The sequence below is a fragment of the Mytilus trossulus genome, unplaced genomic scaffold, assembly GCF_036588685.1.
Source record: "Mytilus trossulus isolate FHL-02 unplaced genomic scaffold, PNRI_Mtr1.1.1.hap1 h1tg000234l__unscaffolded, whole genome shotgun sequence".
NCBI classification, from domain to species: Eukaryota; Metazoa; Mollusca; class Bivalvia; order Mytilida; family Mytilidae; genus Mytilus; species Mytilus trossulus.
In genome coordinates, this window is record NW_026963315.1 from 1,703,636 (window position 1) to 1,726,213 (window position 22,578).

Sequence of the window (22,578 nt, forward strand, 5' to 3'; positions counted from 1 at the left end):
TTTACGTATTTTCCATACCAAACACACATTCGGTACTTTTCGACATATACCTACGGCAAAGTTCCGAACCGGACCTAGCTCATTTTAAAGGTATTGACCCAGGCTATTCCCCACTTAAATATTTTTCTGGGATCCGGGCCCGTCTAGCCACCACAGAGGTTTAAAGTTGCCCTTATGGCAAATTTTCATTATTAATCACACACTCGGTACATTTCGGCATATCCCTACGGCAAAGTTCCGAACCGGACCTAGCTCATTTTAAAGGTATTGAACCAGGCTATTCCCTACTTAAATATTTTTCTGGGATCCGGGCCCGTCTAGCCACCATAGAGGTTCAAAGTCGCCCATTTACGTATTTTCCAAACCAAACACACATTCGGTACTTTTCGACATATACCTACGGCAAAGTTCCGAACCGGACCTAGCTCATTTTAAAGGTATTGACCCAGGCTATTCCCCACTTAAATATTTTTTCTGGGATCCGGGCCCGTCTAGCCACCACAGAGGTTTAAAGTTGCCCTTATGGCAAATTTTCATTATTAATCACACACTCGGTACATTGCGGCATATCTCTACGGCAAAGTTCCGAAATGGACCTAGCTCATTTTAAAGGTATTGAACCAGGCTATTCCCTACTTAAATATTTTTTCTGGGATCCGGGCCCGTCTAGCCACCATAGAGGTTCAAAGTCGCCCATTTACGTATTTTCCATACCAAACACACATTCTGTACTATTCGACATATACCTACGGCAAAGTTCCGAACCGGACCTAGCTCATTTTAAAGGTATTGACCCCGGCTATTCCCCACTTAAATATTTTTCTGGGATCCGGGCCCGTCTAGCCACCACAGAGGTTTAAAGTTGCCCTTATGGCAAATTTTCATTATTAATCACACACTCGGTACATTTAGGCATATCCCTACGGCAAAATTCCGAACCGGAACTAGCTCATTTTAAAGGTATTGAACCAGGCTATTCCCTACTTAAATATTTTTCTGGGATCCGCGCCCGTCTAGCCACCATATATAGAGGTTCAAAGTCGCCCATTTACGTATTTTCCATACCAAACACACATTCGGTACTTTTCAACATATACCAACGGCAAAGTTCCGAACCGGACCTAGCTCATTTTAAAGGTATTGACCCCGGCTATTCCCCACTTAAATATTTTTCTGGGATCCGGGCCTGTCTAGCCACCACAGAGGTTTAAAGTTGCCCTTATGGAAAATTTTCATTATTAATCACACACTCGGTACAATTCGGCATATCCCTACGGCAAAGTTCAAAACCGGGCCTAGATCATTTTAAAGGTATTGAACCAGATTATTCCCTACTTAAATATTTTTCTGGGATCCGGGCCCGTCTAGCCACCATAGAGGTTCAAAGTCGCCCATTTACGTATTTTCCATACCAAACACACATTCGGTACTTTTCGACATATACCAACGGCAAAGTTCCGAACCGGACCTAGCTCATTTTAAAGGTATTGACCCAGGCTATTCCCGACTTAAATATTTTTTCTGGGATCCGGGCCCGTCTAGCCACCACAGAGGTTTAAAGTTGCCCTTATGGCAAATTTTCATTATTAATCACACACTCGGTACATTTCGGCATATCCCTACGGCAAAGTTCCGAACCGGACCTAGCTCATTTTAAAGGTATTGAACCAGGCTATTCCCTACTTAAATATTTTTTCTGGGATCCGGGCCCGTCTAGCCACCATAGAGGTTCAAAATCGCCCATTTACGTATTTTCCATACCAAACACACATTCGGTACTTTTCGACATATACCTACGGCAAAGTTCCGAACTGGACCTAGCTCATTTTAAAGATATTGAACCAGGCTATTCCCCACTTAAATACTTTTCTGGGATCCGGGCCCGTCTAGCCACCACAGAGGTTTAAAGTTGCCCTTATGGCAAATTTTCATTATTAATCACACACTCGGTACATTTCGGCATATCCCTACGGCAAAGTTCCGAACTGGACCTAGCTCATTTTAAAGGTATTGAACCAGGCTATTCCCTACTTAAATATTTGTCTGGGATCCGAGCCCGTCTAGCCACCATAGAGGTTCAAAGTCGCCCATTTACGTATTTTCCATACCAAACACACATTCGGTACTTTTCGACATATACCTACGGCAAAGTTCCGAACCGGACCTAGCTCATTTTAAAGGTATTGACCCAGGCTATTCCCCACTTAAATATTTTTCTGGGATCCGGGCCCGTCTAGCCACCACAGAGGTTTAAGGTTGCCCTTATGGCAAATTTTCATTATTAATCACACACTCGGTACATTTCGGCATATCCCTACGGCAAAGTTCCGAACCGGACCTAGCTCATTTTAAAGGTATTGAACCAGGCTATTCCCTACTTAAATATTTTTCTGGGATCCGGGCCCGTCTAGCCACCATAGAGGTTCAAAGTCGCCCATTTACGTATTTTCCAAACCAAACACACATTCGGTACTTTTCGACATATACCTACGGCAAAGTTCCGAACCGGACCTAGCTCATTTTAAAGGTATTGACCCAGGCTATTCCCCACTTAAATATTTTTTCTGGGATCCGGGCCCGTCTAGCCACCACAGAGGTTTAAAGTTGCCCTTATGGCAAATTTTCATTATTAATCACACACTCGGTACATTGCGGCATATCTCTACGGCAAAGTTCCGAAATGGACCTAGCACATTTTAAAGGTATTGAACCAGGCTATTCCCTACTTAAATATTTTTTCTGGGATCCGGGCCCGTCTAGCCACCATAGAGGTTCAAAGTCGCCCATTTACGTATTTTCCATACCAAACACACATTCGGTACTATTCGACATATACCTACGGCAAAGTTCCGAACCGGACCTAGCTCATTTTAAAGGTATTGACCCCGGCTATTCCCCACTTAAATATTTTTCTGGGATCCGGGCCCGTCTAGCCACCACAGAGGTTTAAAGTTGCCCTTATGGCAAATTTTCATTATTAATCACACACTCGGTACATTTAGGCATATCCCTACGGCAAAATTCCGAACCGGAACTAGCTCATTTTAAAGGTATTGAACCAGGCTATTCCCTACTTAAATATTTTTCTGGGATCCGCGCCCGTCTAGCCACCATATATAGAGGTTCAAAGTCGCCCATTTACGTATTTTCCATACCAAACACACATTCGGTACTTTTCGACATATACCTACGGCAAAGTTCTGAACCGGACCTAGCTCATTTTAAAGGTATTGACCCAGGCTATTCCCCACTTAAATATTTTTCTGGGATCCGTGCCTGTCTAGCCACCACAGAGGTTTAAAGTTGCCCTTATGGCAAATTTTCATTATTAATCACACACTCGGTACATTTCGGCATATCCCTACGGCAAAGTTCCAAACAGGACCTAGCTCATTTTAAAGGTATTGACCCAGGCTATTCCCCACTTAAATATTTTTCTGGGATCCGGGCCTGTCTAGCCACCACAGAGGTTTAAAGTTGCCCTTATGGCAAATTTTCATTATTAATCACACACTCGGTACATTTCGGCATATCCCTACGGCAAAGTTCCGAACCGGACCTAGCTCATTTTAAAGGTATTGACCCAGGCTATTCCCTACTTAAATATTTTTCTGGGATCCGGGCCTGTCTAGCCACCACAGAGGTTTAAAGTTGCCCTTATGGCAAATTTTCATTATTAATCACACACTCGGTACATTTCGGCATATCCCTACGGCAAAGTTCCGAACCGGACCTAGCTCATTTTAAAGGTATTGAACCAGGCTATTCCCTACTTAAATATTTTTTCTGGGATCCGGGCCCGTCTAGACACCATAGAGGTTCAAAGTCGCCCATTTACGTATTTTCCATACCAAACACACATTCGGTACTTTTCGACATATACCTACGGCAAAGTTCCGAACCGGACCTAGCTCATTTTAAAGGTATTGACCCAGGCTATTCCCCACTTAAATATTTTTCTGGGATCCGTGCCTGTCTAGCCACCACAGAGGTTTAAAGTTGCCCTTATGGCAAATTTTCATTATTAATCACACACTCGGTACATTTCGGCATATCCCTACGGCAAAGTTCCAAACCGGACCTAGCTCATTTTAAAGGTATTGAACCAGGCTATTCCCCACTTAAATATTTTTCTGGGATCCGGGCCTGTCTAGCCACCATAGAGGTTTAAAGTTGCCCTTATGGCAAATTTTCATTATTAATCACACACTCGGTACATTTCGGCATATCCCTACGGCAAAGTTCCGAACCGGACCTAGCTCATTTTAAAGGTATTGACCCAGGCTATTCCCCACTTAAATATTTTTCTGGGATCCGGGCCCGTCTAGCCACCACAGAGGTTCAAAATCGGCCGGGTTTAACCTTATTTAAGCAGTCCTCGATAGGTTTTCACTATATATTTCTGTTTTTATTATTTTTGGCTTTCCATACATATTTTTTTTTTTTTTAAATATTTCTGGAGTGATGGTTTTTGTTTGTATATAATATATAATATAATATATCAAATTACATCTTTGTTGTAGATTTATTGATAAAAAATTATATAAAATAAAGACAAATATGCAACTTATATACGGGTTTATATTCGAGGACAACGAAAATTTACGTCAGCTTGAAGGGTTCATAAAACGATTTCCGGCGTAGCCTTTCCTCATGCTTTTTAATGATTTTTAACTAAATTTTAATATTTAACCGACTGCTAGCAGCCGGTTGGATATTGAATATCAATTATCGAATAACAAATAACCCAAACAAATAACGAACAGACCGCTAGCTTCACATACATATTTTAAACGGAATGAAATACTTTTAGAACCAGTACAAGCCGTGAAATCGTCGATTTCCGGTGTTAGATTGCATTTAACTAATTTTTAGCGATTTTTGGAACGTTTGAGTCTTATTCAGTTTTTTGGTTTTTAGACATATCACCAAAATTGGCTGCTGGAAAAAAGTGGCTGCTATCTTGATTGGCCGATAAAAGTGGCTGCCAGCTTGAGTCTAGTCCGACTCTACATTGATTAAGAATAAACTTGTTCGGACGTCACCATGTATTTCTATCCTGGCCATTGCAATTATAGTAGTACATACAACAGTGATGTCATTTTGATGACAAATATCTGGGGTAAAATTCGAGAGGCTTAAAGAGTTTTTATCCAATAATTCATGGAGTAATTGATTGCATATTATTGATTCAGTGCGAGTTATTTGACATTTCTTGTATTAAGGGATGAAGAAAAAATAGTTAAAACTTATCATGAATGTGCCTTTCGATAGTCTAATTTTTGTCAGCTTTTGTTGTTATTCTAAGTCATTTGTCACCAAAACACACATACAATGAGTGTTTCCATTATAAATCTGTATTATGTTTTTCTACAGTCGCATACAATTAACCATATTGACCCCGACTAGAAATATCATTGAACATTGCACTGGTTGCATTTCTTTACTGTCTTTGAAAAAAAAATGCATTTGTGTTATCGGTCAATCTATATTTTCATCGCAAATTTTAAAGCTGCCGTTGGTTATGTCGTAGTTCATCTCGAAGAATGCATGAAATAAGAATTTTGGATACAAATGTTACTTTTAAAGACTAGGTTAATATGTTTTTCTCATTGTGGTAGGCAATATAGGTGCCCTTACATGTAATTGTATGGACCAACTGCATTTGAACTTTGGTGGATATGTGTCTCTCATATGAAATCATATAACATGTCCTTATTTTTATGTAAATATTATATAAAAATCACATATCTATTATTAAGATACATAAAAAAAAATATGTTTATAAGGCTTAAATCATCAGTATGCTCGTAACTTAAAGTTATCTCAAGATTGATGTCTTTCAATTAAACAAAACTTTTATCTATACATGTAGCTATTACATTCCATCTTTCAAGAGCACTTTGATTAGCTTGATAACTTTAAAAATGTTTAATTTTATTTTTAATAAGTTTGGACTAAAGTACAACCCATTGTTGAAATTTATATATATATATTTATTTATTTAAGTACGGAAGTTGTGCCGGTAACACAATGTTACAAATTAAATGTGCCACAATACGGAAATAATAAAACGATAAAATGATAAATGAAAACGATGAAAATTTATGAATCTGCAACCATTTATGTATCAAATAGATTTATGTTGTATTGCGTGTACCACCAAATATTTGAGAAATAAAAAGAATAACTGAAAGGTAAAGTATTTACTATAAAGACCTTTACATTTATATGTATACGCATGCACGTACTTTTTTATATTTAGCTGGAGCTTGATTTGATGTATACATCTGCCATACACGTAAAAAAAACACGATGGATACCATGTGTAAAATAGTGTTTGTTTATTTTCTTTAAAATAATTTTTCATGATTCTAAGCAGTATTGTGTTTCTAACATTTTTTTGGAGTATACAATTTCTCTAGTTTCTATTGAAATTAAAAGAACATTGATAAGTTGAAACTAACTTGCATGCAAACGGTCTACATATAAATTGTACAAATATCATAGGAAGTCATAAGAATATCGAGAACAAACAATAATCATATCTCCAAATGATATCAGGTTCGTCATTAGGAATGTATGTATCATCCGTTGTAGTCTTTAATGCGATATTACATTAAAACATATTCTTTATCATATTAGCTGTTCCCATTTGATTGGAAAAAATACCCAAATTAAGCATTAAATCCCTAAATTATTAATCCTCTCTTCACTCATGCTGTTTCTACCATGGATCCGCTCTTAGAATCACAAAAACTTGAAAGACAGTTGTTACAGTTTGAACAAAAATCGACGTTGACGAAAATCCAACTTGAAAGAGAGATACAATAGCCACCAAAAACTATTTCATAAATTATACACAACAACGTACATGTATGCCAATGAAATTAAATACTTGCAACAATGTGATTTAAGGTGGTATGGGAGTCTAAAATAAAAATGATAGAATTTGTTCATACTTGGTCAAAATGTAGTATCTATTGATACATGTTCAAAAATATTATAAAAATGATAGGTCACCGCGCATTTTCTCAAGCTACAGGTTGGGACAAAATGACAAATTTTGTATGGATTATACAGGAAAAAACAACATTTTGTGAAAAGAAACTAAACAAAATGATAGAATTGTAAAATAAATTAGGAAAAGATTGCTTTCAGACAATGCTTTGAGAATATCAAAAGAAAAGATATGGTCACCGTAAGTTTTTTCCGGCTAAAAGACAAAATAGGAAAATTTCGTGTAGAGTCCTTCAGAAAATGCCCTGTTTTAGAGTTACCTCCCCTTAAATTGCCAATTTGAAAATATTAAAAAAAACAACCAAAAATAATCTACACTTGTAAAAATATTAATATTCATAAGTTATATTCTTATAAATTGGTTCTTTTCAATGAAAATTCACATTAAAAATCTGCATTCCTGCATCAACTTTTGCTAATTTGATAGAAAATATGGACCTTAGATTCTCTGTTTTTTACAATGATGGCGAAAGACACCAATACCACCTTAATGAAGATGAATTAACGATTTCTGCATTTTTTTTAGGAAATTTAAAGTTGTGAATACCTCAATGAGTTTTCCGAGATCAGATTTGTCCGTTATTCTTGATTTATTGTATTAAGTCATAGTTTGCGGGAAATGGTTGATGATGTCAACAATTCTAGCTGTAATTGCGATAACACTTCAAATAAAAATGGTTGCAGGTATATTAATTAAACACCAAAATTAGACATTAGTTACGGCTGATCCAAAATGTAACTTAATACTATATCTAGAGACATACAATGTAACAATATATTACTGAAGATACAATGAGACATCCAAAAACTTATAACTCGAACATGTATTATAACGCCTTAAAAAAATACGATAATCATCGACAAGACAAACAATTCAAAAATACGAAGAAGTGGAAGGATTGCAATTGAAACAATCTGTAACCAGACACCACATGCTAGAAACTATATGTCACCAAACGGCCTTCAAAAATTATCAAACCTATTTAACAGATAATTAACATGATCACATAACAGGAAAAAAATGGCACATCACAACTAAACGGTTTCCTTAGATTATTGATCCTGATGTTACGTCATGATAGGGATGAAAATGTCAACAATGGCCGTAGAAACTTTTTATAAAATAATACGAATTTCAACCAGAATGTGTTTATGCTTAACCATCAGTTGATCAGAAGAATTTATAATTATATGGAGACCAAGACACTAAACATAATTCAATTACTTATCATTCTATTTATATTGTCTTCAATCGCAGGCATCGGAAATGACACAACCAATATAAAAGTTCAAAAAGGTGCAACTGTTGTTTTCAAATGTTCCCGTTCTGGCTGTGGTGTGACCTGGTTAGGGCCAGATATCAACAACACAATACAAAACTATGTAGTTTACTTTTCAAATAATAAGAAGAATCCTAAATTGAACCAAGCAAAATATTCATTTAAAGAAAATAAAGGAGGATATGAACTGGTCATCAAGAATTTTCAGAAAGGAAACATTGGTTTTTATATCTGCAGACTTAATAATGATGGACATTTTTATGAGACTAAGTATAACGTATCAATAGAAGGTAAGTATTTACATATTTGTATGCCAAATTATATGAATATCTAACGCAGTGATGTATAAGAAATAAACATTAAACAATAGAATGAGATTGATATTGGATAAAAATTGTTTTTCATATGTCAAATTTATTTCAACTATATGTAAAACCTTCCCGAACCAAAGCCTGCGAATGCCAATTGAAAATAACTAAACCACTATTTGTTTTTTTGTTCAATTGGTTAAAAAGCAATGTATCTGTCTCCACAAATAGCATGAAATACTTGTAACATGTTTTTGTTCCTGCCTATCGTAGAAAATTGACCTCGACTTTTTTTCAAATAGTCTTTTGGGTTTTGAGGTAACTACGTAATATGAAGAATGTAATAAACTGAAATAAGGGAGTGGTTTGTTTTCCAGGTTGATATATTTTGTGTGACATTTCAATCGTTTATCAAAAACAAAAATAACACTGAAAGTGTTTATGAAGAAAGAACAAGTTATTTGCTGATATTTTTTATTCAAAATCACTGTGCTTATGTAAGTTTGGTTCGAAAAGTTTGAAAATGCCTGTACCAAGTCAGGAATATGATAGCTGTCAATTCGTTTGATGTGTTTTATCCTTTGATTTTGCCATGTGATTTGAGACATTTCGATTGAATTTTCAATATTTTTATGAATTTATTTTTTCGTTGACAGTATTTTTTAGCCTTACATAATAAGACTTTAACGGAGATCCGTTGCTTTGTGTAAAACAAATAAATGATTTTAAACTAACTTGATCAAAGATAAATAACTTAAGGGCTCCTATTCTACATCCATAAAACGTTTGTTATGGTACTTACTTAGGAGTTCAAGATGAAATGGACCAATATATTCCTCTCACAAATGTAACCTAAACCATGTTCGGCAAGGCATTATGAACATGTATATAACTTTATATTCAATCTACACAAGGCAAACAAGTCAATTTTCATTTTTCTAGATAATAAAGTTGAAAATTTATATATCTTGCATTGTCAGACGGATCCTATCAGCTATAGTTTACAGTCTAGTGTATTTATCCCATTTGACTTAAGCAATTAAAAGGTATGTCAATACAAATTGATTGAGAAATACAAGAGAAACATGGGACGTATGTTATTTTAAACGAAATTTTATTGATAAATTGTTTTAAATTTCATCTGATTCTGAAAGACAAAGAAAATGAAACCACAGAAAGTTATACAGCTCAAAGTTTTGGGAACATGTCGAGTTTTCCAATGATTGTGAAGACAACCAATTTTCAATGTAAGTACTGTTTAGTCATCTGCATGTTATCAAAGAATATAAAATTTAATAACAGATTCCATCCATGGTCACGATTGGTCAATGAATGCTATTATTTATACAGATAAACAATACATTGTGAATTTAATTAAAATTGCTGACCAACCATACTTACGCAAATCATGCATGTATATTTTGATGATTTTTTTTTATGTTGTAGTTCCAATCAATCAACAAGGAAACAAGGAACAGAATTTAGTGATTTTGCTTGTAATGATTCCTGTTGTTCTACTTGGAGGTTCTATCACAATTGTTGGAGTTCTAAAAAGAGTAAAAGGGACATCTATTGGTAATCTAATCTATTTTTCTTTTTAAGACCTGAATAATACAAAAGCAAATGTAAGGTAAAACATGTTAAAGTCCGATTCAGATTTTAGTAAGTCAAATATATCAAAAAGGAGCTGCATTGCAAATCATTTTTGTAAGCTTATTTTGTTTATTAACTAATGCTCTTTTCACTGATAGCATAAATATTGAATTCTAGACTTATGTCAATTCTTAAGACAAAACAAATATTCAACTATTTTAAAACCATTACTGAAACATCTTTCAAGGTGTAAGACCACCACTTAAAAATCCATATCAATTTTGCAACTTCCACAGCTTTCTAAATATTTTACTTTTATTTTAACTTCATAGAAACCAGGTATATCTTAAATTGTACATGTATCACATTTGTATATGACAATTTTCGACAGACTTTTAATATCAATAAGAAAGAAGCGATCTCCCGAATAGAGGTATCACAAAAAAAAATGGTTTTATGGAAATCTTAAATTAAAATAATATGGAGTGTATTAATCCTCAATGTTGAATACAAACTCGTAGACAAGTAGAGTGTGGCTCAAAATGGCTTGAAAGCCTCGGTCACACTTTATCGGATGACACAAACGGACGGCTAACGGTTGAAAATAAAATTGTCCGTTGGCAAAATTGTTATCCACTGGGATTCCGTTGATGTACTGACCAAATAAACTGGACGCGTAACGAATGCATTTATAACGGACACACACCGGATATGCAACGTACGAAAAACGGAAACGTACCGGACAGAACGGATGCCGAACGTATATCCAACGGGCAAGTATCGCATAAAACGGACATCTAACGGTAGCGTTCCGGATAAAACGAATGACCAAGATATACGGACAAATTAAAGGCGGCAATAATAATACATGTAAATCGAATAAATAGTCAAAATGTTTCTGTGTAACTACTTTCGGTGTGTTCTTCAAAATGGCGCCCAAAGAGCTGCTTGATAGCGAAAACGTGCCCTTACTTTAAGATATTATACGAATAATAAGAATGCATGAACCTCAAGAAATCTGACATTCCAATAATTGGCATTCTTGACGCGAGATTCTCAATTGGCATTTATCCGTTTACTATCCGTTCATCATTCGTTTTATCCGTTAAACGTCCAGTAGACGTGCTTTGGTGAATTTGTCTATCAGACCTCCAGCGGATGTTTAACGGAAAAGTAAAAGATATAGAAGGAAACGCAACGGACGAGTACCGTATAAAACGGATGACTCCGGACGATCAATGGACACTTCATCCGTTCGACGTCCGTTCAAAGTTTTAAACAAGCTCAAATTTTTCCACCCGACAAAGAGAACATCGACTGATAAAACGTACACTAAACGGACATGAAACGGATGTGGATGGACATCTAACGGATAAGATCAGATTTAATTGGTTAGTTCAAATGAACAATGACATCAAATCCTTTTTTTGTCCAAATAGCCTTACATACGTTCTAAATTGGAGGGCGTAATTGGTGGTCTGACACCCTGACGCTGTTCTCCATTTCAGACATGAACATTAATACGTGGTTATTTTATATATTATGTTTTTTAAGTACTCAATTCTACATTTTTAAATGTCGATCAGTGGAATACAAAAGATGTCTAATAGACAGACTAGCAAAAATATACAAAACGTACATTAAAAACTCAAATAGAAAAATTGAAAAAGAGGGGCAAAACAACGTTGTTCAACCAGAATACAAACTATATAACAAGCCACTTCATACAGTTATTTAATACTACGGAGCAAACACTCTGCAAATGGCTAACATGTACGTTGGAAACCTTACAGATTGCCTGGTTATAAAAAATATTGTATGACCAATACCAATTGTACGATCGTCCTGTATCTCAATAAACTTAAGAAAAAATGAACTAAATTTAAAAGTAATTTTTCTTCTAAACTTTGAGATTTCATTGAAATTAATATTCACTGATAACTTAACACTAACCATATAAGAAAACTTATAATTTGAGTTTACAAAGACTGAAGAAAGTATTTATCGGAATGGTTAATGTGTGCAAAAATATTAGCTGACATATGCGGTATGGGCTGAGCTCATTGTTGAAGGCCGCACTGTGTCATTTTGGTCTCTTGTGGACAGTTGTCTCATTGGCAATCATACCACATCTTCTTTTTTATATATACATGTCATTGTGTCTTGTAATTTCATATCACAAGCCTTTTAATTTAAAATGCATCAAGTTTCAACTGATCATTTTAAATTAAAACAGAAAACATCTGAAGCATATGTTTAAATGATTTGAAAAAGCTTATTTTGAAGTCGATTCAGGATTATTTATATATATATTGTATGGTAGATAAAAATACCCATAACTTCTATATCAATTTCTTAATCATGCAAAAAATAACGAACATCGCAATTATTGCTGCTCGTCATCAGAATGTCATATTGAAGCCTTTAACACGGGGCCAAAAAATATAATCTAAGGCTGCAAAAAGCATCGACTTGGTTCTTGCAAAGTATAAGGTATATTTTAGATGTTTCTTCACCAAATACGGCTCATTCAAACAGAGATTACTGGAAAGGAACACATATCCAAAATATATGCCAAGGTATAAATATCAAACTATGTAGAATATTTAGGTATCAAATCAAAGGTGAATGATATATTTGACATAAACGTGATTATTTGTAAGAATCGTGAAAGGGTGCATAGACTGTGACATCAACCAGAGCATGTCCGTAAAAATCGACACAGACAATGATGATGCAGCCAGCTTAACTCCTCTCGCGTGAGATTTTCAATAGCAGTTTTCGAGAGTACATAAAAACGCAAATTAAATTTTTTAGTTTAATGTTTAAGAGCACTTAATATAAGTTAATCCAGGTAAAACCTTCCCGATTGTGTCCTTTTTCTCACACGTGACAATTTATTTTCAATTTGAGTTTCTAGTCCTTAAATTAACATAATATCTTATATTTAGTTAATATAACTTTAGGTGAAATGTTGAGCTCCTTTCCTTTATCATGTCACAGAGATACAGACGAAAGGTAAAATATATGTATAATGATTGATTAATCAACATTTAAACATACAGGTCTTGATAAGAACTTTTGATTGTATAAATAGATGTTCAGTTTTACATTAATGTTTGAAAATATATATTGTTTCTGATTATTTCTATGTGCACATTTTTCACTCGTTTTATTTTAATATCCCGCATTGTCAGAATTTAATCAAAAGTTTAACTACGCAGTACCTTAAATTACACTTTCAACGTCTGCATACACCAAGAATACTGTGATACCATAACATTGAAAAAATTGTCAACGAAGACATGAAGAGGATGTAAAAATAGTGTTAACCTAAATTGAACAATGCGGAAGTTTTAGAAAGGCAAACAAAATGAACTTGCTGTTAGGTGAATTAAATGACCGTATATAGATGTTCTAGGAATATCACATGTGGAAAAAGTAAATGAAAAACAGATCAAGTGAAATAGAATCATTTATGTTTCAAAAAGAGTTAGAATAGAGTGTTTGACATGGTGGATGAATCACACTATTATTATTATTATGCAAACATCCCTAGTCTAACAGTATGACATTTATAAAGATAATCAGTAATAATATTTTGGAAGGTAAAAAACTGCTATTACAATTCAAGTTTGAAATTCAAAATAAGATATTTTCGTTTAACCTAAGTGCTATAGTTAGATAGGCATAAACTTTATGCTTTATATTGAACTTTTGATAAGTGTTTTGACAATGATTTCAGAATACAAGTAAATGTATCATATGATTAATATCAAAAGAATTAAGCTTTTCACCCTTGCTTAGATTTGTTTTTACTCTCCTCTTATGTTTTATTGAGATCAAAAACGTTTGCATTTGAAGCGAGAGTAGTAGAGTTAAAATAATCAGTAAGAATAATTAAAATCATTAAGAAACTGAGATGTTGATAATACTTGCATAGCCAATGTCGCATATACTGTCAATTCGATTAAAGGGATGAAATCAGATTTTTATGTTAAAAATTAAGAATTTGATGGCAAACATAATATTACTTAGGAGAAAAACGTGTGAACTAACTAATTTTATTCGTGAAAAGATAGAGATGACCGAAGACCGTGTATATTTACGCCAAACATTTTTCATTTAACCTAAAAAAAAAATAGATTTTGCAAAATACTCTACAAATTTAAAAGTTTGTTGGTTTGATAAATGTATCAAAAAACTGTTGAATTCACTTCTGAAAAATCATTTTCGTAATGAGATTTGAAATTTGTAATTTTCATGAAATTACAATATTTAATTACACAAGAATAATATAAAAAGTAATAATAAGCTTGTCTTTAAAAGATTTCATCTTATCAACAGTTTGAATAAATCAAAACATTTGAATTTGATTGTTTTGGATAAAAACAAATTTCAATCTCCTTCCTAAGATCGAAATATTGAAATTGCAGACTTATTGTTATTTGTTTCAATATCTTCGTTAAATCAAAAATATAATTTCATGAAAAATAACAAATTTCAAATCTCATAGAAAAAATGGTTTTTCGAAAGTGATGTCTTTAGATTTTTGTGACATTTTTCAAACCAACTACCTTTAAAATTTGCAGAGCAATTTGAAAATTTATTTTTCATTTTAAAATGAAAAATGTTTGGCGTAAATGTACACGGCGGACCTAGATGTTGATTTATTTTAATTAGAACTTGGTTGCAAATATTACTATATTTTTGTTTACATTGTGTGCAAAATGAAACTTATGTTTCAGGCATGCATCAAATGAAGAAGTTAATGGTAAATAGAATGCATGTGATCTTTTGCATAGCATAGAAAATCTAAATACAAAATAATGTGACAATTTATAAAAAAAAAAAAAAACAAGGACAAACAACGATTAAGATCAATTTCTACCATTAATAAAAAAAAATTGTCTATTTTCACATTTTTTTCATCACCTATTATCCTCAAAACAAAGTGGTTTTACAAGGGTTTCTAAATTACATAAAACTTTTTTCATTCACCAGCCTGCAGGGTTACCTGAAGAGTATTTGATGTTAGAGCTTTGACCGATTCCTTTACTAAAAGATACAAAAATTTATCCTACTTTGTGTATTTTAATGTATACATTATTTGAACTAAACATGTAAAAACATTATTATTATAATCTGAATTGTTTTTAATGGAAAACTTATTAAAACACGAATATTTCGTGCCTTCGTTGATAAAAATGACCTCAATCTAAAGTATAATATAACAAACAAAAAGAACTCCAAGGAAAATACAAAACGGAAAGTCCCTTAATAAATGTCAAAGTCCAAAACGTAAACACATCAAACGAATGGAAAACAACTATCACATTCCTGATTTAGTACAGGAATTTTCTAATGTTGAAAATGAATAACAAGATACAATATGCACAAGTAATTTGTGCAGGAAGAGACATCATAAAACAGCTGTTATTTATTAAATTAATATAACACTTGATTAATTTCGATCGTCCGATGAGCTCTTTTAAGTTGCCTCCATCTATTAAATACGATCTTAACCAAATTGTTTTAACAAAAACACATGTTTGCCTTACGTAGTCTTAATATTTCAGAACAACATAATACTGTAGAAAATCAGATGTACCAGAATTCGAATGTCCCACCAAATGGACGTTCATCCGAAACGGAAATACCATTTCCTGACAGAACAAATCCTGATGCAGGTATTATGGAATTGTAACACAATTACTTAAAACGAAAAACAATTTAATAATGTAATTGGAAGAGGGTTCACATTTGTATCTTCCAAAATAGAAAAAAATCAAGAATGAGAAGTATTTCTATTGAATCACAAATAAACATGTAACGTGTATCATTTCGAATGAAATCTAAAAAACTGTTACTTCATGACGTTACATATAAATAACGGACATTTTTTTAAAGATTTGTTACAAATGACTGATTTATTGCATGTGATTGTGGAAAGCATTTTGAAATAAATGCAACCAAACCAGACATAATTTGTTTTGTCCTTTTTTTTCAATTTTGTACATACTTTCATTGAACATGTTGAATAGTTTGGCTCTGTTTTGATAAAATTGTCCATAGACTTAATTTCAATAGTAAGCTGGTATATAGATAACCAGTATAATTAGATGAAGGAAAAATAAGTTCAACGGACTGGTTCATGTGCTAGGTATGTTTTAAATTAAAGTTGGTTCTTATTCCTTTTCTGTCATGAACGATCTGGAACTCTTATCATGTCAAAATAGTATTTGCTTTTCAGATCTTGGTGTTTCTGTGGACATTGGTGCTACCAGCAATTACAGAAATACAGACGAGTCAACTGCTGTTAAATTTTTTGTAAGTAGTATTGGCTTGTCAGTTACAATAGTGATTGATTGTAAATAAGACACCCAATGAGAGTTAATAATTAAATGTTAGTGGGATTTTCTCCCTGTGTTGAAGATAAAATGGTGGCCATATGCTCTTAACTGGTCGGTTTGTTTTACCTTTGACACCTTCCAATTTCCATTCTTCATTTCATTTTTCATTTCATATTGCTTTTGTAAACTATGTGCTTTTTAACTAATCTCCGTGTAAGAGTCTGTTCTTTTAAAATAAAATGGTGTTATTGCGTTCACTGACCTGGTTTTGGTACAATAGCATCCTCCTCAGGTTAAAGCAGTAAGCAAACACTTATCAAGGAAAGGCTGTTAGAAAAACTACCGGAACTTTTATAGACACTTTTTTCTATGAAATTATGTCTGCTGCATCTTAGACTAAACCTATCATATAATCAGTGTCAAAACGCGAAGTATGATGATGAAAGAGACAACAAACATTTACATTAAGAACATACTGGAACAAATTTGCAAACATGTGCAATGTTTGCTTTGTAAACTTCTTAAAAATATCTTTTGCGAACGTACAATCTTGCAAATGTCAGTTTCAATGATGTTTTTTTTTCCTTTTCTAACCATGATATTTGGTTTGTATATATGAATTGGTAGTTTTTGAAAGAAACAACAAACTATTTGGTGCAAGCTTTAAAAGTCAGTTATTTGTCATTAAAGATAAATTTAGTGACCAAGAACTTTTAAACAAACAGGAATACGTTGACAACGTCTTTAACACTCCATACTTACTGTATGAAATGGATAAAACGGGAAAAAGCTGACAAAAAATCTTTGGACTCTTTTTTTAATTCAGTAATGAAGATAGTTGATATACGTATTCAACATTTTAAAGAACATTTTACTATTAACAATAACCACAATAAACCTCTTTCTCGTATCAAACATAAACTAAAAGAACTAGCCAAGGAATTTGTTTTTGTCCCGGCCGATAAAGCTGCTAATAATATTATTATTGTTTGACGTAAATTTTACATCGAGGTTCTGAAAAAGGAAATCACCAATTCACCAACATTCCAACTGACTCCATTTTCAGAAAACGAAATCTGTAACAAACATAAACTTTTAGCCTCCGCTTTACAAGCAGAGCCAAATACAATGAAAGTTCCAACTATGTATTGGCTTCCGAAGCTACACAAAACCCCTTACAAATATAGATTTATTTCGTCTTCAAGTCATTGTTCAACTACTAAATTGTCTATTATTCTTACCAGCACACTTGGTACAATTAAAAACCTTATAATAAATTGTTCAAATAAGGCCTTCGAAAATAGTGGAATAAATTACTTTTGGAGTGTCAAGAACTCGTTGGAAGTACTTGATAAATTGCATGCTTATATTGGTGATTTTGAATCTGTTCAAAGTTTTGATTTTTCTACCCTGTATACCACATTGCCTCACATTCTCATTAAGAAAAAATTCACACACCTAATTAAATGGGCATTCAAAAAATCAGAATGTGAATATATATGTTCAAACTCTTTTAGGTCATTTTTTAGTAGCAATAAACAAAAAAACTATGTTAATTGGACATGCTTTGATACTATATATGCCCTTGAATTTTTACTAGATAACATTTTTGTTCGCTTTGGGGATTCCGTATATCGTCAGATTATCGGAATTCCAATGGGGACTAACTGTGCACCACTTATTGCGGACCTCTTTTTGTATTGTTACGAGTTACAATTTATGACAAAAACAAGCAAAGACCCATCAAAACAACATCTGATAAACAAATTTAATAATACTTTTAGATATTTGGATGATATTTTGGCTCTCAATAATGACGACTTCAGTATGTATATTAATGAAATTTATCCTGGTGAACTCACTTTAAATAAAGCTAATACTAACAATGACCACTGCCCTTTCCTCGATCTTGATATCTATATCACTAACGGAAAGCTGAATACTAAAATTTATGATAAAAGGGATGATTTTTCATTTCCTATCGTTAATTATCCGTTTTTAGATGGTGACGTTCCCTTGTCACCATCTTACGGTGTTTATATATCTCAACTTGTACGATTCGCTCGTGTATGTAACAATGTTTTAGATTTTAACGAGAGAAATTTATGTATTACTGAAAAATTATTACACCAGGGTTTTCGATATCACAAACTAGTCAAAACATTTACTAAATTTTATCATCGGTATAAAGACATCATTCGTAAATATAGCTCAACATGCAGACTTTTTATACGTTCAGGTATTTCACATCCAATTTTTTATGGAAATATTCTTTATAAAGCACAAAGGTGTCAGTATTCACCTCATAAACTTACAAAACCTTTGAATAGACTTATTAAGAAGGGATATAATTACGATACTGTTGTCAAGTCATTAAAGATTGCATATTTTGGCGTTAATATTGAGTCACTGATAAGGTCTTTGCGTCGGAACTAAACACATTTATTCTAAAAACAGTTGTTGGCATGACACGGGTTATGTTCTTCTCATATATGTTATGATGGTATGATACTAAACCCCTTACGGGAAGGATTGGCCTGATGTTCATATGATGAAATCATAATCTTTCAGTCAGTTTAATTGAAGTCTGGAGCTGGCATGTCAGTTAACTGCTAGTAGTCTGTTGTTATTTATGTATTATTGTCATTTTGTTTATTTTCTTTGGTTACATCTTCTGACATCAGACTCGGACTTCTCTTGAACTGAATTTTAATGTGCGTATTGTTATGCTTTTACTTTTCTACACTGGTTAGAGGTATAGGGGGAGGGTTGAGATCTCACAAACATGTTTAACCCCGCCGCATTTTTGCGCCTGTCCCAAGTCAGGAGCCTCTGGCCTTTGTTAGTCTTGTATTATTTAAATTTTAGTTTCTTGTGTACAATTTGGAAATTAGTATGGCGTTCATTATCACTGAACTAGTATATATTTGTTTAGGGGCCAGCTGAAGGACGCCTCCGGGTGCGGGAATTTCTCGCTACATTGAAGACCTGTTGGTGACCTTCTGCTGTTGTGTTTTTTTATTCTGGTCGGGTTGTTGTCTCTTTGACACATTCTCCATTTCCATTCTCAATTTTATTAAAGGTAGTTTTAAAAGTGGAGCATATATAAGCATTTTTATATCATTCAACTATGAAATGCTTTGAGTGAACGGCACATGAGTATATGTTAAGGAATTGATTTTTGTTCATCAATTTTAAAAATATGTATGCTTATTTATTATAGGAATGTACATCAGGTCTACATTATGCAGAGGTTTTAATCAAGCCAGTTGAGTCACAGCAAATTAAAATTCATGGAATAGAAAACAGGACAATTTACACCGGAATAGATCATTCACTGAAAAGAGGGACTGGACAGTCAAACCATAGCGAGAATGAAAGTGAAGATGATTTTATCGTTATTCAAAACCTTGATGACAACAGTCAAAATTACGAAAATACTTGCCTGTAATAAATTACATCATAAAAACTGATACTCTGCAATTATTTTAATTCCTACTAGTCATTGAAAACTTATTAATTTGATTTACTTGATACATTAAAAAGATGTCATGGGAAAGTTCTTGTTCATTATCATTGTGATTTAGCTGATTAAGATCAAATACAAAAAGTGAGATACATCCTGATGACGGTTGTATTTTGAAATGGGAATTAAAAAAAGTTATTATGTTTTCTTATATTTTTTAAAATGAAAAGGATGAAATGTATTAGTCGTTAATTTAATACTATGACTATCCAGTTATAAAAGAAAAATAACTTAAACAGCCTCATAGATTTGCTTTATTTTCGAAAAACTACTTTGATTGCATATGTATAGAAAACAAAGTATCGTTTTTATCATGTTTATGTAGATCCGGGAAGTATCACTTACTTGTTGAAAATGACGTGCATAGATTTCATACATACATGGAATGCCGTGAAACTCGTAGATGTACTAGAAAATATTCAAAATATAAACGTAAGATATGATTTCATAAAGAAAAAAGAACATTGCAATCGTTGGGAATGTTTTGAAAGAGATACATACCAGTTTGTGCTATTCATTGCTTTTTTAGTTCCATATTTTTGTAAGAAGGGATCAATAAAATAAAAAGACACAGTTAACATATTGTCTACTTTGGATTTCTTTTTATTTATTAAAGCACATTAGATACACAACATAATTTATTTCATATTTCTATCTGTATCTACTACAACAATGTACAATGTAGTAGTATTTCATCTTAGCTATCTGACCATGTTTTTAAGAACATCAATAATCTCATTGTTTTATAACCTCGACAAATTTCTTCAATCGTTTCAGACAAAGAAGTTGTGAAGTGTCTATCGTCTATGTACAATAAAATGTAACACACACAGAAACGAACAATGCATTGGACAAAATCCGATTATTATAACAAATATCACATCAAAACTGAATACATGATAAAGTTGAGAATGGAAATAGAGAATGTATCGAAGAGACAACAACCCGACCATAGAAAAAAACAACAGCAGAAGGTCACCAACAGGTCTTCAATGTAACTAGAAATTCCCGCACCCGGAGGCGTCCTTCAGTTGGCCCCTAAACAATAATCATAATAGTTCCGTGATAATGAACGCCATACTAATTTCCAAATTGTACACAAGAAACTAAAATTAAAATAATACAAGATTAACAAAAACCAGAGGCTCCTGACTTGGGACAGGCGCAAAAATGCGGCGGGGTTAAACATGTTTAAAATGAGATTTCAACCCTCCCCCTATACCTCTAGCCAATGTAGAAAAGCAAAACGCATAATAATACGTAAATTTAAAATTTAATTCAAGAAAAGTCCGAGTCTGATGTCAGAAGATGTAACCCAAGAAAATAAACAAAATGACAATTATACATAAATAACAACAGACTACTAGCAGTTAACTGACATGCCAGCTCCAGACTTCAATTAAACTGATTGAAAGATTATGATTTCATCATATGAATATCAGGCACAATCCGTCCCGTTAGGGGTTAAGTATCATACCAGCATAACATATATGAGAAGGACATTACCCGTGTCATGCCAACAACTGGTTTTTGAATAAAAGTGTTTAGTTCCGATGCCAAGACCCTATAAGTTAATCAATAGTAACGACAAAATATGCAATATTTATTGACCTGACAACAGTATCGTAACTATATCCCTTCTTAATAAGTCTATTTAAAGGTTTTGTTAGTTTCTGTGGTGAATACTGACATTTTTGTGCTTTATAAAGAATATTTCCATAAAAAATTGGATGTGAAACACCTAAACGTATAAGAAGTCTGCATGTTGAGCTATATTTACGAATGATGTCCTTATACCGATGATAAAATTTAGTAAATGTTTGACTAGTTTGTGATATCGAAAACCCTGGTGTAATAGTTTGTCAGTCATACATAAATTTCTCTCGTTAAAATCTAAAACATTGTTACATACACGAGCAAATCGTACAAGTTGAGATATATAAACACCGTAAGATGGTGACAAGGGAACGTCACCATATAAAAATGGATAATTAACGATAGGAAATTAAAAATCATCTCTTTTATCATAAATTTTAGTATTGAGCGTTCCTTTAGTGATATAGATATCAAGATCAATGAAAGGGCAGTTGTGATTGTTAGTATTAGCTCTATTTAAAGTAAGTTCAACAGGATAAACTTCTTTAGTATACATACTGAAGTCGTCATTATTGATAGCAAAAATGTCATCCAAGTATCTAATCCAAATATCTAAAAGCATTATTAGATTTGTTTATCAGATGTTGTTTCGATGGGTCTTTGCTGATTTTTGTCATAAAATGTAACTCATAGCAATACAAAAACAGGTCCGCAATATCTGTTGCATAGTGCCGACCGTGCAAGGGCTGTATAGCCAGTCAAGGTCGTTAAAACCTTCCATTTGTTGTGTTGCATAGTTAGTCCTCATTGGAATTCCGATAATCTGACGATATACGGAATCTCGAAAGCGAACAAAAATGTTGTTTAGTAAAAATTCAAGGGCATATATAGTATCAAAGCAT

The 22,578-nt window shown here is 33.3% G+C and overlaps 1 protein-coding gene across 1 annotated transcript; it reads left to right on the plus strand.

The window, feature by feature from the left end:
* Positions 1–7,694: 7,694 nt before the first annotated feature.
* On the plus strand, positions 7,695–20,005 carry LOC134701234 (uncharacterized). The gene is made up of 7 exons (XM_063562365.1): positions 7,695–7,704; positions 8,279–8,590; positions 9,763–9,855; positions 10,055–10,183; positions 15,781–15,891; positions 16,455–16,531; positions 19,778–20,005. Exons 1-7 carry the CDS (start codon positions 7,695–7,697, stop codon positions 20,003–20,005), a joined length of 960 nt encoding a protein of 319 aa, XP_063418435.1.
* Positions 20,006–22,578: the final 2,573 nt, after the last annotated feature.